The sequence below is a fragment of the Pocillopora verrucosa genome, chromosome 3 (genome assembly GCF_036669915.1).
Source record: "Pocillopora verrucosa isolate sample1 chromosome 3, ASM3666991v2, whole genome shotgun sequence".
NCBI classification, from domain to species: Eukaryota; Metazoa; Cnidaria; class Anthozoa; order Scleractinia; family Pocilloporidae; genus Pocillopora; species Pocillopora verrucosa.
This window is the reverse complement of record NC_089314.1, coordinates 30869342-30885745: the sequence shown is the minus strand read 5'-3', so window position 1 is coordinate 30885745 and position 16404 is coordinate 30869342. Positions and strand designations below refer to the sequence as shown.

At 39.8% G+C, this 16404-nt stretch overlaps 1 protein-coding gene across 3 annotated transcripts; it reads left to right on the top strand.

Annotated features, from left to right (window-relative positions):
* Positions 1–2629: 2629 nt before the first annotated feature.
* Positions 2630–12676, top strand: LOC131787788 (E3 ubiquitin-protein ligase TRIM45). 3 transcript variants are annotated; one of them, XM_066162953.1, is made up of 8 exons: positions 2630–4081; positions 4555–4624; positions 5043–5165; positions 6894–7274; positions 7925–8158; positions 10515–10785; positions 11564–11639; positions 12035–12676. In XM_066162953.1, the coding sequence occupies exons 1-7, from the start codon at positions 2675–2677 to the stop codon at positions 11631–11633; spliced, it is 2556 nt and encodes an 851-aa protein (XP_066019050.1). In that variant the 5' UTR covers positions 2630–2674; the 3' UTR covers positions 11634–11639; positions 12035–12676. The 3 variants fall into 3 exon arrangements, with proteins under 3 accessions (XP_066019050.1, XP_066019049.1, XP_066019048.1); XM_066162952.1 differs by having other exon boundaries at positions 11981–12676; XM_066162951.1 differs by lacking the exon at positions 12035–12676 and having other exon boundaries at positions 11564–11701.
* Positions 12677–16404: the final 3728 nt, after the last annotated feature.

Below are 16404 nucleotides of genomic sequence, written 5' to 3'. Positions count from 1 at the left end.
CGGAACTAACTTGGATGACGCGTCAAGAGATAGACTAATGTGTGGACTACACAATGAACTTATCCAGAAACGGCTGCCCTCCGAGCCAGATTTGTCATTGGCCAAAGCGTCAGAAATTGCCTTAGCAATGGGAGCGGCAGCGAAAGACACACTTGAATTGCAGGGTAACATTAATAAAGAGTCTGAAGTCAACAAAATAAACAAGGATAGCGAAGGAGTTCCTAAAGGGAAAGATGATGTCAAATCAAATCTCAGTGTTATCGATGTGGGGGTAGTACACACGAGTCAGCCGAGTGTTACTTCAGGAATGAAACATGCCGAAAATGCGGGAAATGAGGCCATATCCAAAGAGTATGCCGCTCAGGAAAGAGTCAGAACTCTACCCGAAGACGAAGGGACGAGAACCCCAACCTTCGCTCGTTCGAGGTAGATGATGAGCGCGATGGTGATAGCTTGGTGGCATCCCTAGAAGTCAATAATGTTAACCATGGAGTAGTTAGTGACGTCATCTGGGTGAAACCAAAAGCTAATGGCCACACACTGAAGATGGAGCAGGTTCTGCGATATCTACACTCCCCTTGGAGGCGTATAAGGAAACCTTCCCAAACACACCTCTGGTTGACACTACCGCTATTTTGAAAACCTTAATGGACTCTTGGAGCAAGGAAAAATATGGAATTGGACCACAGAGTGCGAGGAGGCCTTCCACTTAGAAAAGAAGCTGATCACATCAGACATGGTGCTCACCCATTATGATCCTGGACGGCCATTGAGACTAGCCTGTGACGCTTCACCGGTCGGAATTGGGGCATTTTTATCGCACATCATGGAGGATGGCTCAGAGCGACCCATAGCCTTCACATCACGTACCCTAACCAAAGCAGAAGTGAACTACTCCCAAATTGATAAAGAAGCCCTAGCCTTGGTTTGGGGAGTCAAGAAATTCCACCTTTACCTGTTTGGTCGTCATTTCAGACTCGTGACAGATCATGAGCCCCTGACCTCAATTTTTAATCCTAAGAAAGGAAAACCAGCAATGACAGTTGCTCGCTTGCAACGTTATGCATTGTTTCTAGCAGGGTTTGAATACAGTATTGAGTACAAGAACACAACCCAACATGGAAACGCGGATGGATTGTCACGCCTACCTCTAAAGAAAGCCTGTGACAAGGAAGTGGTTGACCCAGTGGAGATTTTTCAAGTATCCCAGATAGAAGTGCTGCCAGTCAATGCAGATATGATCCGTCAAGCAACTCAGAGAGATCCGGTTTTGTCACGTGTGATGGAAAACACAAAGCAAGGGTGGCCAACTGTTAGTGAGAAGGAGCTGGAGCCATTTTAGAGGAGGAATGATGAGCTCACCATACAGGATGGCTTCCTTATGTGGGCTCACGAGTGATAATCCCACCCAAGCACCAGGCACAACTGTTAGCTGAACTCCATGAAGGCCACCTTGGAATCGTTTAAGATGAAGGCCTTGGCCAGGAGCTACATGTGGTGGCCAGGGATGGACAAAGCAATTGAAGAAGTAGCAAAGGGGTGCACTGGCTGTCAACTTACCCAGATTGCATGTCGCGCCACTATCCAGTTGAAACTAGGCTAGTATATTTCCGACGTTAATTGTAGCGAACAACTTTTAGCATATTTCAGATCACTCGGTACATGAACAACAATTACTCCACCTTCATTCACTGAGCGGAGCGTGAGGCAGAATTCATCGAGCTCGCTCTCACTATCTGATTTGACGACGTTTCTTCTCGTTTTAATAAAGCGGTGAGATGCGAAATGATTCATTCTTTTGCAAACCGAGCACTTCTTTTTAGTCCGTGTTTTCGATAACTCGGCCAATCTACAAACGCTGAAACATCTTTGTAAATCAAGATCTGGGATCTTAAGCAGTTATTCTAAAAAAGCTGCTGGTCCTGAATTCCCCAAATGATCCGGTCTCTCAGCAGCGAATCTTTAGGATCACCTAAGTTACAGGTCGTCGCTAACAGCTTAAAATCTGCAATTATTTTTTCTTGTGATTCACCCGGTCCTGAGTACGGGAGAAACTTGAAACTTTCAACAGTTCATTTTTTCTCGGATTACAATGTCCGTACAAGGCTGCTCACACCTGCGTTAAAGTTCTTTCCGACGCTGGAACTTCGAAGGCCATCGTATCATAAATTTCCCTCCCTTGACTGCCGATTAAATACAGAAATAATTTTACTTTCGTCGCCTCTTCCCTACCGTTCATTGCCAAATCCATGTTAAACTCTAATTCTTGCTTCCATCTTTTCCAACTGTCGGAAAAAATATAACGAATAATGAAATTTTGCATCTTTCAACGGATTCTCGATATTTACGGTCGGTGGCTCTTAAAAGTATTATCACAACAAGAAAACCGTTTTCGATTGCTTATTTTATTATGGTTATCATCTATACATGTTTTTTTTTTGTTTTTGTTTTAAATGTTCTCTTGTCTTATTTTGTCTGTTATGTTTCCATGTTCCCTACTTTGTTTGTACTTTATTCTTTCCCAACCGTTTGTTTTTGAAATATTTGAGGTCCTGGGTACAATTGTTATCACATGACTGCATGTATACTTTCGCTCTGTACCAATTTACGCTTGTGTTGTGAGGGCTTTCACGGTGAAGGTGTCTACACTTTCTATTTTGCCTCTAAAGAAGTCATGGAACGAGCTAAAAGTTTTTTCGATGACGTGAAAAAGGAAATAGAATGCCCAGTGTGTCAGGAGCAATTCGGCGCAAACAAGCAACCGAAAATTCTCAAATGCCTTCATACCTTTTGCAAATCATGCTTGGAAGGATGGCTTCGACAACATCGCACAGGCGCCTTAAGTTGTCCTACTTGCCGTACAGTAACTGAGTGCCCCAACAATGACATCGACAGTCTTCCGTCCAACCTGTTTTACAAACAAATGGTGGAAATTGTGGAGGCATACACAGGCCAAGAAGAATCATCATGTTGCGGGAATTGCGACGAACAAAAATCGCTGAGGTTTTACTGCTCCGATTGCAACTGTTTACTGTGCGAAGAATGCGCTAGAGTACACAAGAAGTGGAAGGATTTCAGAGGCCACCAGCTCAAGGAAATTGGACAACTTCAGTCCAGTGATTTAGAGGACTACTTTCGAAGAGCTAACGTCTGCAAGGAACACGATGACGAATTTAGATTTTTCTGCGACGCATGTCAAATTTGCATTTGTCGTGACTGCGCCATATTGGGTCACGACTGCCACAAGAAAATTTCGCTTGAGAAAGGACTAAAAAATAAGACAACTGAAATTGAGAATAAGATACGAGAGGTTCAGGCAAACGGATCTCACGTTAGGAACAAAAAGGAATCTCTAGAGAAAGGTAGAATCAGGGTAATGAACAGCTTTGAGCGAGCAACAAACAGTGTACGTACGGTTGCAGAACAGTGGATTACATTTATTCGCAAGCATGAAGCAGACATAACAGGAAAGTTAATAAAGCAGAAAGACGCATTTGAAGCTGAATTTTTAAACCAGATGTCGAGCTTAGATGGAAGAGTGGTGGAAATCGAAAGCAGCCTCGATTTTGGCGCGGAAATTCTCTCTCGTAGAAATCTACCAGAAATTTTAAATGTGGAAGAAATGTTAAAGAACAGGCTGCAAGAACTCTCCGTACCCTTTGAGCCAACACTGGTCTTTCCTGAAGTTGTGTACAGTTCAAATAATTTCAGTTGCTTGAAAGACGGACCTGGAAAGCTGATAAGGACAGTAACAGAACCAATGGTATCTGTTGCAGAAGGTCGTGGTTTGAATGAGGCCATTCAAGGAGAGGAGAGCACTTTTACTGTGATTACAAAAGATATCAAGGGCCAAATAGTTTATAGCGAAATCGATCAGGTCAATGTCGAAATAATCTCCATTAGCACGATGGGAATTTTGACAGCCAGCGTGACTGACTCTAAAAATGGTCGATATCAAATAAAGTACAGAAGTGAAACTGCAGATGACTTCAAAATATCTGTCACAGTCCGAGGTGAAGCCATCAAGGACAGTCCATTTAGATTACAAGTGAAAAAGAGAGAGACACAGCCATTTCGCCAGGTATCATTTTCATGTTCTGAAAATTTCCATTTTATTCAAAAGGAAAGAACGGTATTCATATTATTACTGACTGTATGAGTCTGAAATATTTGATCAAAGGTTATTTCTTACAGCCTTTTATGGGTAACGGGATTAAATAAATTAAGTATTGTCAGAGTTATTTTTTTCTCTGAATTACTTAAGTTCCCCTAGATCTCTTCTCGGAATTTACTGTACCTATTTTTTAATTAATATTATGGTAAAAGTTAAAGAATAAAATCAGAAAATTTGTACTTACTGTTTGCTCATTCATCGTCATTACAGTCACCGGAAAGTTGAAACAACGTGAGAAACCAGCTACACCTACAAAGTCAAAATAATTATGAATGATTGTTTCAGCAGCAAAAGATCACCCAACACTTGAACGAAGATTCATTTGCAATACCACTGTGTCTTTGACAGTGTTTAACCAAAAATTTTTCCATTTTTTTCAGTTCCACAAGTATAGGTTCACTTCTATGAAACCGGGAATGAAAGCTGAGTCAAAGAAATCTAAAATGACAGGTAAAAGGTATACTATTGACGTGGTTAATCCGCTCGCTTCTCGAGGTAAAATTTAAAATTATAGTTATTACATATATTCTGCTTTTTTCTGGGAAATTTCGATGACATACACCGAGCGTGAAAGCCAAGTAACAGGACCAAGATTCCTCATTATTCCCATCATCAAATAGTTTCTTATGTTTTTACTTACCTTAAACATAATTTCAATTTGACAATATTGTGAAGCGCACCTGAATATATCCATATAGAGGTCTGCGCTATATAAATATAAAATATTATTATTATTAACCAACAACACCTCAAAGTCATCAGTGAAGAGGCCTCCACTTAATCATATCGAAAACGAAATTCTCTCAATGGCGTAAGGTTATAATTTAGGGTTAAAGGGTGTGATCAATCAAGAATTCTTAACCATCAGGAGGCATAGCACACCTCTATCTGATTGATCGGACGGCGCAGGAAGCAGGGGCCTGGTGCAGAGATGGAACAGATGAGGATGACGAGAACTTTAAAAGTGATGATCAGTTAGAACACATGTTAGGTAAATACAACATTTATTTGTCGTACTTCGACAAATGTGGAACTGTTTACATTTGAAGTGTTCGCGGTTATTTGAATTTGTAATCTTGATTCGATGATGTTCGTTGCGGGCACTCTTACCCAAGAACAGGACATTATTAAACCAAACTGTGTACAAAAGACCATATGCTGCTTCATCACAAGGTTGCCTCTCGTTAAGCAGGTTCTGAACCTGCGTTTACTCCAGTTTCGGTGGTTTGTTGGTATTTGTCCTTACAGTTGAAACTTCGTAACACTTCCATGTACGAAAGAGAGTCAGGCTCGTATTCGCTTACGTTTTGATACCGAACTACGTCTGCTAGTATTGCTTACACATTTCTCCCATCTATAAAGCACCTTCAGGTTACTTTGGATATTTTTTCGTTGCGTTTTTTTTCGGTTTCAGACAATTGTTGATGACTTCGACTTTCAGGGCCTGTTCACATTGAGGTGGGGGACCTTAGGTACGTCCATATAATCTCTTATTTTACCTTGATCACGTTTACATGATAGGTGGGGTGACCCGCCTAGGCGGGTTGCCCAGTCTGCTGGAAAGGGTAACCCTGTCAGCCGAGGTGACAATTTGTAATGTAAACGTCTCAAGGTGGGGTAAAATGAGTGAAACAATAGCGAAACACGAGTGTGTTAAAACTTTGTACATTTCCTAGTCGTCCTATGCAGAGCTAAAACGTTAAAACAACAATTTTTACATCCTTGTTGCAAAGAAACCTCGACAGCGATTTAGTCTCGTTTTTTCTTTGAACTCAACTCTACATTCACATGTTATGCCGAAGTAAAGACGTTGTACCTTCAGAAACCGTTAACGCATCGAGCTACTGGCGAAAATCTTAAAAGAAAATAAATTATGTTATTTCGGTAACGTTTTACCATACGTCGCCATAGCGACATTTTAAATTCCTTTGTTAAAATTACAAGTGCCATAACAATGTCGAGAAACTTCCCTCCAGCATCCCGGATTTGTAAGATTGTATCAGAAATGCGGGCTATTTTTCGACCACGGTTAGGCGGATTACCTCACCTACCCGGGGTCTCCCACATTCATGTAAACAGGCCCTTAGAAACTGTTTGGTTCTTTCTGATTGCTCTGTAATTTTGCGAATAAAGTTTTCCTGCTTTGGAAGTTTCGTTCTGTTCACTTCATAAATATGTTTCAGTTAAAAGTTCCTCCCTTAGAAAGTCACGCCAAAAGACGTAAACAGGGCAAGGTTCGGATCGTTTAGTCCGGCCATATTTTTCCTTCGCTTCGCATTTTGCCTTGTTTCTTAGAGTAATATACCGTCACATATTTTGCGCGTTCTGTCGACCTAACATCACGTTTCAATGGTATAAAAGTGGTATAATGATATGTTCATATCATTGTGTATCTAAAAAATTGTAGTAGTTTTTCTCACATGATCTTTACTCTGAGAAGAAAGACGAACTTGGCACCTTAAGTTAGCCTCTACAAGTACGTTTCCCTGAGATATTGGTCCTGAAGTTGGGCAAATTTTACATGATAACCATTGCCTTTAACCTTGCGAGGTTGTTTAGGTACGGTACAAGATAATAACTTTGAAACATGTTTAAAATCCTTCATCAGTTTACAGAATATATCAAGGATAGAAGCACTGAGGCGTAAGTTCTACATTACGTAAACGTCGAGTGGTTTGAAATATTCTTGCTACTTAAAATCAGCTCTTATGTTTCGTAGGTTCAGTTGAGCTTTCTGTTGTTAAGGGTGACATCACGGATCAAAACGCCGATATGATGGTGAATGCAGCCGATTGCAAACTCAGTCATGATGCTGGAGTAGCAGGCACAATCATCGATAAAGGGGGCTTTGGTATACAGAAAGAATTCATCGAATTCTTTCAAATCCAAAAAGATCGGTCTCTGGCTGCTAGCACAACGGCCCCCAAACCTCCAAGTTCAAAAAGGGAGAAGAATAAAGGAAAAAATGAGACAGATGATGTGAATGACCCTTTGATATCGGATAGCGATTCCTCCTCCAAGTCTTTTTGCGATGCAGTGACAAGTAACAGACGCGAGGACGCACTAAACGGAAAGGGTCTTCGGGTAGGACCATCTGAAGGTAAGACTACGTTTCGTGAGGTGAAATATTTTATCCCAACAAAACCAATGTTAGGCCTTTGTTTGCAATTTATTGGTTGTATAAGGTTAGTAGAAAGTCGGTTTCAGTGTTACAGCCGTACAACAGATTGATTTATGCTAATGTTGCCCAAGATATTGCTGTTCGATCTGGAAATGCCTAAAAGAGGAATTAAAATTTTTCACTCTCCGAGATAAGAGAAGCTTTTCGAGTTCACGGACTGCTGTCCAAATGAGCCTTCTCAATATTTGAATTGCATGAAAGCTCTTCTATCTGTTGGGATTTTAAACCTTGTAATGGTTTATTTGAATTATTTATGTTATTGGTCCTCATCTATCAGCCTTTGTATTGTGAAGCAGGGTAATTAAGTATTATCAACTGAGTTGATAATTAAAGTAAATATGTCACCATAAAGAGTTTAAAAGCAGACGTTTCGAGCCGTTAGCCCTGCGTCAGAGCAATAGACGAAGGGCTAACGCTCGATAGTCAGCTTAATTCTAAATTATCCTGTTATACTCTCCCATCGACGCAGCGCCACAGTTTCTTTAGAAACTTACCCCCTTTATTCATTTGTACTGTGAACACAGCCATGCTATATCTGCAACAACGTTTAATTTTTCTACATTAACTAGATTCTGCTTCTAGAGGTGCAAGTAAAGATGACGAATGTGTGATTTGTTGGGATGCGATAGAAAATCCTGAAAAATTGGGGTGTAGGCATGTCTTCCGTACTGACTCTGTGGAGACTACGTTGACTTATGACAACCGAAGTCCACTATGTAAAGAACGGCAAGGTGTCAAAGGAAATCAACCTGACGGGAAAATGCACGTGAACCATAGTCAGCAGAGTCTTCCAGGCTATCACGGTAATTATAAAATAATCACACGAGGATGGGATCCCCTTAGAGATTGTAGGACGAATTTGGGTCCCCTCCATCTGAGCGCCTGTTTACATGGAGGTTGGGGACGCCAGGTGGGTGAGGTAACCCGCCTCAGCCATGGTCGAAAAATAAAACGCGTTTATATGCATGCACGCGTTTACAACCCCGGGGTGCTGGGGTGAGGTTTATTGAGGTTGTTGTTGCGCTTGCAATTAAGGAGTTCTAGCAGAGGCGTCCCAAGCTCACATCTCGAAAAAGACGAAAGATTAATTCTCGGACACATATGTATTTATTCATGAAAGCGTCACGCGTTGTGTTACGCGGTGTTTGGTTTCGCGAGAAACCGTTGACTTAATACGTTATACGGAATAGTTTGGGAAACCAAATATGGTCGATTTATAACGCTAAATATTCCTGTACACTCCTTGTACACTCCTTGCGTGTCCGTTGCGGTTTCTGGTGACTTCTGCCATGAGACGGTTAGGAAATGTACAAAGTTTTAAAACATACATGTTTCGCTTTTGAGTTTTTTGCCATGAACCGCCACCCCGGCTAGACGGGTTACCCCACCTTGACATGTTTATATGGCAAATTGTCACCCCGGCTGACAGAGTTACCCTACCTGGCAGACCGGGCTACCCGCTTAGGCGGGTCACCCCACCTATCATGTAAACGTAATCAAAATAAAATAAGAAATTATATGGACAGGCGGGTTACCCCACCTATCATGTAAACGTAATCAAAATAAAATAAGAAATTATATGGACAGGCGGGTTACCCCACCTATCATGTAAACGTAATCAAAATAAAATAAGAAATTATATGGACAGGCGGGTTACCCCACCTATCATGTAAACGTAATCAAAATAAAATAAGAAATTATATGGACAGGCGGGTTACCCCACCTATCATGTAAACGTAATCAAAATAAAATAAGAAATTATATGGACAGGCGGGTTACCCCACCTATCATGTAAACGTAATCAAAATAAAATAAGAAATTATATGGACAGGCGGGTTACCCCACCTATCATGTAAACGTAATCAAAATAAAATAAGAAATTATATGGACAGGCGGGTTACCCCACCTATCATGTAAACGTAATCAAAATAAAATAAGAAATTATATGGACAGGCGGGTTACCCCACCTATCATGTAAACGTAATCAAAATAAAATAAGAAATTATATGGACAGGCGGGTTACCCCACCTATCATGTAAACGTAATCAAAATAAAATAAGAAATTATATGGACAGGCGGGTTACCCCACCTATCATGTAAACGTAATCAAAATAAAATAAGAAATTATATGGACAGGCGGGTTACCCCACCTATCATGTAAACGTAATCAAAATAAAATAAGAAGTTATATGGACAGGCGGGTCACCCCACCTATCATGTAAACGTAATCAAAATAAAATAAGAAATTATATGGACAGGCGGGTTACCCCACCTATCATGTAAACGTAATCAAAATAAAATAAGAAATTATATGGACAGGCGGGTCACCCCACCTATCATGTAAACGTAATCAAAATAAAATAAGAAATTATACGGACAGGCGGGTTACCCCACCTAGGCGGGTTACCCCATCTAGGCGGGTTACCCCACCTAGGCGGGTTACCCCATCTAGGCGGGTTACCCCACCTATGCGGGTTACCCCACCTAGGCGGGTTACCTCACCTACCTGGGGTCCCCTACCTTGAGGCCTCCATGTAAACAGGCCCTAAATTTTTGCTTTCCCGTAGATGTTTTGTTTGGGTTACGTTCATTCCTGAAAATGGTTACTTTCGTCTGAGAAAATTATATTCATATTAGTTTTGGTATATGACTGAGTTTGGTGTAACACACTGATAAATCCGGTGAGGTTCCGTGATGAAGTGGTTTTTAACCAGGTTTTCCTCCTCGACACCCGTCCCATTAAAAATGCCCCATCGACCCGTGACGATGTAAAAAGTTTTATTACGCAAGTAGTGCTAGCGCTTGAAATAAAGGGAAAGATTTTTAAGAGCTGGTATGAGTGAAGAGATGTGGATCATTCTATATGGTTTGGTAAAAGACTTTGAGAAAAAGGACAAACGATAAACTACAAAAAAAAAAAAAAAAAAAACGTTCGGAGGTCATGGAATAATCGTTGATAGTGCAAAATGTTCTAGATCTCAAGTTAACGGATACAAAGATCTTACTTTGGATTCAATATCTCCTCAGTTGCCGTCAAAACGAGACGGATTTAGGACGGATCATTTTACTAGCATGTAAAAGGCAAAATTAATTCGGCACTCATTCTGGTGTCTGGTTACTCCATTTTGACCATCTCGGATGGCGCAATTCTCTTTGCAGGTTGTGGAACAATTATTATTGTCTACAGCTTTCCTTCTGGGATTCAAGGCCGGGAGCATCCACATCCTGGCGAAACATACAGTAGTACCAGTCGTACCGCATATCTTCCCGATAACAGAGAAGGGAAAGAAGTATTGGCTCTTCTGAGGAGAGCATTTGATGCTCGATTGGTGTTCACGGTGGGCGGTACGTCAATAACTTCTGAGTTGCGAAACCAGATCACCTGGAATGGTATTCACCACAAGACTAATATATCTGGAGGGCCTCACGAGTGAGTGATTCGTTAATATTTTTCTACTTAATTAAAAGAGAATACATTGGACTCTTTACTATTAAATGTAAAGAGATGTTAATTAACTTTATGTTGTGTCCTAACTTAAAGGTCTATACAAGATCTGTTAGATCTGCTCTAGAGTACGCCGTGCTTGCGTGGCAATCCATTCCAGGTTGTCTGTCTGACAAAATTGAGTCCACACAGAAAAGTGCACTTATGATGATTTTCCCGTGTGCTGATAGCTACTTAGATGCCCTCAAGTTAGCACGGGTGGAGACCCTTACGTGTAGAAGAGATAAGATATGTAAAGAGTATATATGCAAAATGAAGGACTTAAACCACCCTCTTCATCCTCTTCTACCAACACGCCTAGACGATACCTGTCCCTACACCCTAAGGCACAAATCAGACCAGCTGTACTTTTACAAAAACGTTACTACCTGTAGAACAAAGCGCAACGAAGACTTTTTCACTTTTAAGTGTTTTTAACAAATGGGATACATGTTCTGGTGTGGTGTATATAATTTGTACTTAGTATACACAGAAATGTACACTGTTGATTTTATTAATTAAGTTTTCATTGTACTATAACTCGTTAATTCAGTAAGTTACTACATGAGAGTTTAATAAGCTGTTATTATGTAATGTTGGGTAGAAGCTTGAAAGTTTGGAAGCCTCCATGTTCTTCTTCGACGCACAAGTCTTCCTTATTGATATTTCATAATAATACATATTGCTCAATTCGCTGCTGAAATATTTGTAATTATTATCGCAGGTATGGTTATCCGGACTCAGGTTATCTCCGACGGGTTAAAAGAGACTTGGCAGCCAAGGGAATTCGCTGATCCTAAGTGAGCGCCGACTCTCGAATATTAAAGATACATTTTGGCGCAACATAAAGACTGTGATATCATCACCTATCTGAGAAGAAAGGACTCCTCTCATGTGGCTTTGATATCGTATACATTTGGTAGTTAGGTTACAAAAAAAAAAAAGAACAATAAAAGAACAAAAAACATTAGAACAGTGACATCCCTAATACACAAGTTTCAGGTGGTATAACAGTTCTACTGAAAATTTGGCCATTGTGAGAGTTAAGTAAGAGGCTACATGAAACATATTTTGCTCTTTACGGCTATTAAAACACTGTTTAATGATACGTAACAAAGTTTTTCTGCTTATTTCTTTGCAGTTAATTTTTCCCGTAGGTTGTCATAGAGGATAGCTTTTTTTTTTTTTTTATCAGTTATTGTGGATTTCATTTCTCCGTTGAGCCCCAAATGAAAATGCTTAAAGAATCACGCCGTATATCCCGACATTAGAAACAATCCAAACCAGATGAGAGCAGTGAGCTTAATGTTGACCATTATGGTTCTTGTTTCGACCCAAAATTTGACCTACAACGTATACTTCTGTTGGAGGAAGTCTTCATGGGATGGAAACAATTATAGATGACCAGCTTTAGCGAATAACTACGATCGAACAAGACTTTTACCGTATCACTTATCACATTCACAGAATTAGCAGTTCAGAATTAACTTTGCTGTTTTTCAAACCATAACAACTCGCTTATACAAGGGTACCATTTGTAATTTTTTTTGGTACCTAATTTTCATTTAAGTTTTCACTTCTTTGTTTTCTATTTCGCACAAAGTCTCAGGCACTTAGTAAACTGGAGAATAATTTTTACATTGGCAAATGAAACTGCCGTATTTGTAATATTTACATAGATCCGGTTGTTCAAAGGATGGAGAGTGATCTCCAGAGAATGACTCGTAATCCGGTGAATGGATTCCTCTGTTTTTAGGTCACGTACTTAGCCAGCGCTCATCGCCGATAAAGCCTTTAACAACAGAGATCGTGCAAGTGTCGCTGTTTTTGACATGAGAGTATAATAATAGTCAACTTAACGGGATTAAAATAAATATGTGTTGAGTACTAAATATGTTTTTTGAACTTCATGTCAAGATTAAAAAAAAAAAAAAAAACCCTGAAGTTTACAATTCACAACTGTTGAAAACCAAACCATGGACAGTAATTATAAACTAATGACGCGTATATGGTCAACTTTCTCGACCTGAAAACATGAAGAAGACTTTTACCATGATCTTTTTCTCGCCTAAGTGTGCTAGTGTGTCACTTTTTATACGAAACATCGCAAGTGCTGAAAATATTCGTTTACCCTTGAGAGTTTTTGAATTTAAGAGTTTGCTGAAAACTGTCCTTCCCCTCCCCCCTTCTTTCAGTTGCCCCTCTCCCCTAGTGGCGAGTGCGAGATTACCCAAAGATATCCCTCGTCATAGTGCTGGGTAGTTTGCCTTTAAGAAGAGAAATTGGTTTTATTCGATCTGAAATTTTTCCTGTGACAAACACTTCCTTTGCAAAACACTTTCCTTCAGTAAGACAACGAGGTCTATCATAGGAGAGTTTTATTATTGGACCGGTGTTTCCCCCCCCTCCCCCCCCCGCCTCCTCCAGTTGAGCTTGATTCAACACCTTGCAGGCTCAAGAATGGTCAGCCATATTTATCGTCCGAAACATATGTGAAGCTGGAACTAAAACGGTCTAAAGAGGACCACTCCATTGATATTTACAGGTGGCTGTTGGATTAAAATAACGAACTCAATCCAGAAGCTCAAACCTTTAATATACCCCGATATAACGAACAAATGTCAACACATGACAAAAGACAAATGCGAAACAGACTAAAAAGAATTAAAATCCTTTAATTTTGTAACAAGAACAACTTGACAGTTAACAGCTCATTATAAATGCCGACAGTGACGCCATCGACACACCTTCAGATCCACTTTATCCTCTTTATCTCTTATTAGTTCGATTAACTTCTTTAATTTTGAGAATTTTGACTTCCGCTGAAATTTGTCCTCCTTGCTTCAAGTGCAAGTGCAACACACGTGAACGTGTCTGTCACGACTGTCAAGTAAAAAGGTCGTGACAGTCGTTCAACGGATCGCATTACATTTTTCGTTAAAATAGCCCGCACTTTTTTCAACTTGGATGCTTCGCTTATTGCGGGCTAAGAATGAAAATTTGAGGAATTACAGGAATAAGCTTTAAGATGATGTTTATTAGTTGAAAGCCCTTACAACCAAAGCGTTAATTGGTACAAAATCTTGGTATGTATGTGTGTATATATATATATATATACTGATATATATATAACGGCCCTTTTATTCAGGCCTTTAAATATCCCATGACAACTGTTCATCGTTCCGCATTGCACTTTTTTTCAATTATAGCCCGAATTCTTTTCATCCTGGATACCTGCTTATGAGGGGCTAAGATAGAAAATTGAAGGAATTAAACTGTAAGGAAAAAGCTTGAACATGATGTATATTATGAGTCGTAAACATACGTGGCAGACCTTGTTATAGGCCTGTAATTTAGTGTTAACAACTGAGTTGAAAACGTAAATTGACCACCATAAAGAGTAAAAAAGCTGACGTTTCAAGTGTTAGCCCTTCGTCAGAACGATTGGAGGAGTTGTGGGTTGTGTTTGGGTTTATATGAAGAAAGTGGAGCGTGACACTTTCTTCATATTGGTGGGAGTATGATGACGAGAAAACAAGAATAAATTATTTGAATGAAAAGCGCTCGTTAATACCGTGAGGATTAAGATGGAAGATAATTTTTTGTTCTAATGTTTTGCGGCTTTCCGAACTGCCTACATGTAAGGAAAGGCCGCAAACTGCCATATGTTGTTTAGAATGATTAGGGAGATTAAAGTGTTATTTATTTAGTTGACCTTTCTTTACCTTTGCAAAAAGACACAAGGTACATTATTTCAAAGGGTCACCATGCACATTGAAAACGCAACAACGTCAAAAGAAATTTACCGTTTCCAAAAGATGAAATGACCATTTAATGGCAGGCAAAATGTCAAAGCGGTATGCATCGTGTTGTGGCGTTCGAAATGCCGAGGTTGAGGTGAGGTATTGACAAATACCACTTGATGAGATGACTTCCTCATTGGTAATTCCAATACAATGTAAACAGCTTGTTAGATCCAAGTGTAACATTTTTTTTGATTATTCGTTCTTGCCTAATTTGTTTTTCCTTTGCGTACGCAAATTAGTTGCTATTCTTTTCGTCAAATTGGTTTAGTCTTCTTTTTTGGCGTTAATTAGGTGTTTATCTTTCTGTCAGTTTTTCGTGACCTCGTTAAGCGTTTCCGTTGCTGTTCATCGTTCCATTAGCGCCGTTCTCTATAGTTTTATTTTCCGCATGTTCTAGCCGTAGTTTCATATCGCTAGGTTTGGTCAGTACGTTTGTGAGTTCAGTTTGGTCCGCGCTTAGCGCAGTTCTGTTTAGTTTTGTTTCTAGGCCTCTTCGCGTTATTCGCAGTCCTCTTTACAGAAGATTTGTCTCTGGCCAAAACAATGTAAGTGTACTTCACAGTTCTCGTTTTGCAGTTTTGTTATTTCTTTACTATAATTTACCTTAGTCGCAAACTTGTAAACTTTTTTGCTTTTTTACCGTTTTAGTTTCAACCCACACTCTTAGTACCAAGCACGTCGGCTCCAAATAAATCTTTGTTAGTTTATTTGGTTGGTGGTGTTATTATTCAAGGCCAGGAGTCTTGCAGGTTTATTGCAGTGTCACAGCTTCTAGTGAGCTAATCTTTACATTTTTTAGAAAATGATCACCTATACTTCTAGCTTTTTGCTTAATAATAGTATTACATTTTCTGGCTTCATCACAAGCAGCTTGCAACATCTCACTAATGCCTTTTTTGGCTTTTGAGATGTAAGAGACAATACACATAGCACGTCAAGGTGAAATTGAATATCCATTTGGCTCTCTTTGAACGAAGGGAGGAATTGTAGTAATGGGTCCTTAATAAATTCATTTGATTTTCTCTCCAAAATTGTGGTAGGTAAGGTTCATATTTCCTCTCGTATCCATGTAGGGGGTCATGAGAATAACGGAAATGATCACCAACTAGAGAAGATCCTGATTGTGAAACATTCTCCTCGTAAGTCACTTTCTAAGAATCCTATTTTTTTTAACGTTTTCTGGTTTTCTACGTTTTTTCGTTTAAATCACTTCTTAACAGGAACTCTGAATGGCTCCCTGTCTTTAAGATAAGAGCAACTACAAAATACAGGTGAATAAAGGGGCAAGTTTCTAAAGAAACTGTGGTGCTGCGTCGGTGGGAGAGTATAGCAGGTAATTTAGCGTTAACAACTGGGTTGAAAACGTAAATTAGCCACCGTAAAGAGTAAAAAAGCTGACGTTTCGAGCGTTAGCCCTTCGTCAGAGCGCTCTGACGAAGGGCTAACGCTCGAAACGTCAGCTTTTTTACCCTTTACGGTGGCTAATTAACGTTTTCAACCCAGTTGTTAACACTAAATTACCTGCTACAAAATACAGGGACAGTTTTGAAGGAGCATGTATCTTGTGGTTCGTTTGGTTCGACAATGGATAAATGGCACTGTCGCGTATTCCATTATTTTCTACTAACTTTCGGAAACTGGCCTAATCGCAATAGTGACTACGTGCATATGCATTAGTCACTAAAAGATATACTTCTGGCAGCTTGCCCAAAGACATCTAACCCATCAAAGCGGAAAAGGGTGATGTGAATGATCCGTT

What these genes read in the sequence shown, in the direction of transcription:
- LOC131787788 (XM_066162953.1), top strand. Translation starts at nt 2,675, where the DNA reads ATGGAACGAGCTAAAAGTTTTTTCGATGACGTGAAAAAGGAAATAGAA. An exon ending in TCAGTTAGAACACATGTTAG is followed by an intron (nt 5,166 to 6,893) that starts GTAAATACAACA and finishes TATGTTTCGTAG; the next exon opens with GTTCAGTTGAGCTTTCTGTT. An exon ending in ATATCTGGAGGGCCTCACGA is followed by an intron (nt 10,786 to 11,563) that starts GTGAGTGATTCG and finishes TTATTATCGCAG; the next exon opens with GTATGGTTATCCGGACTCAG.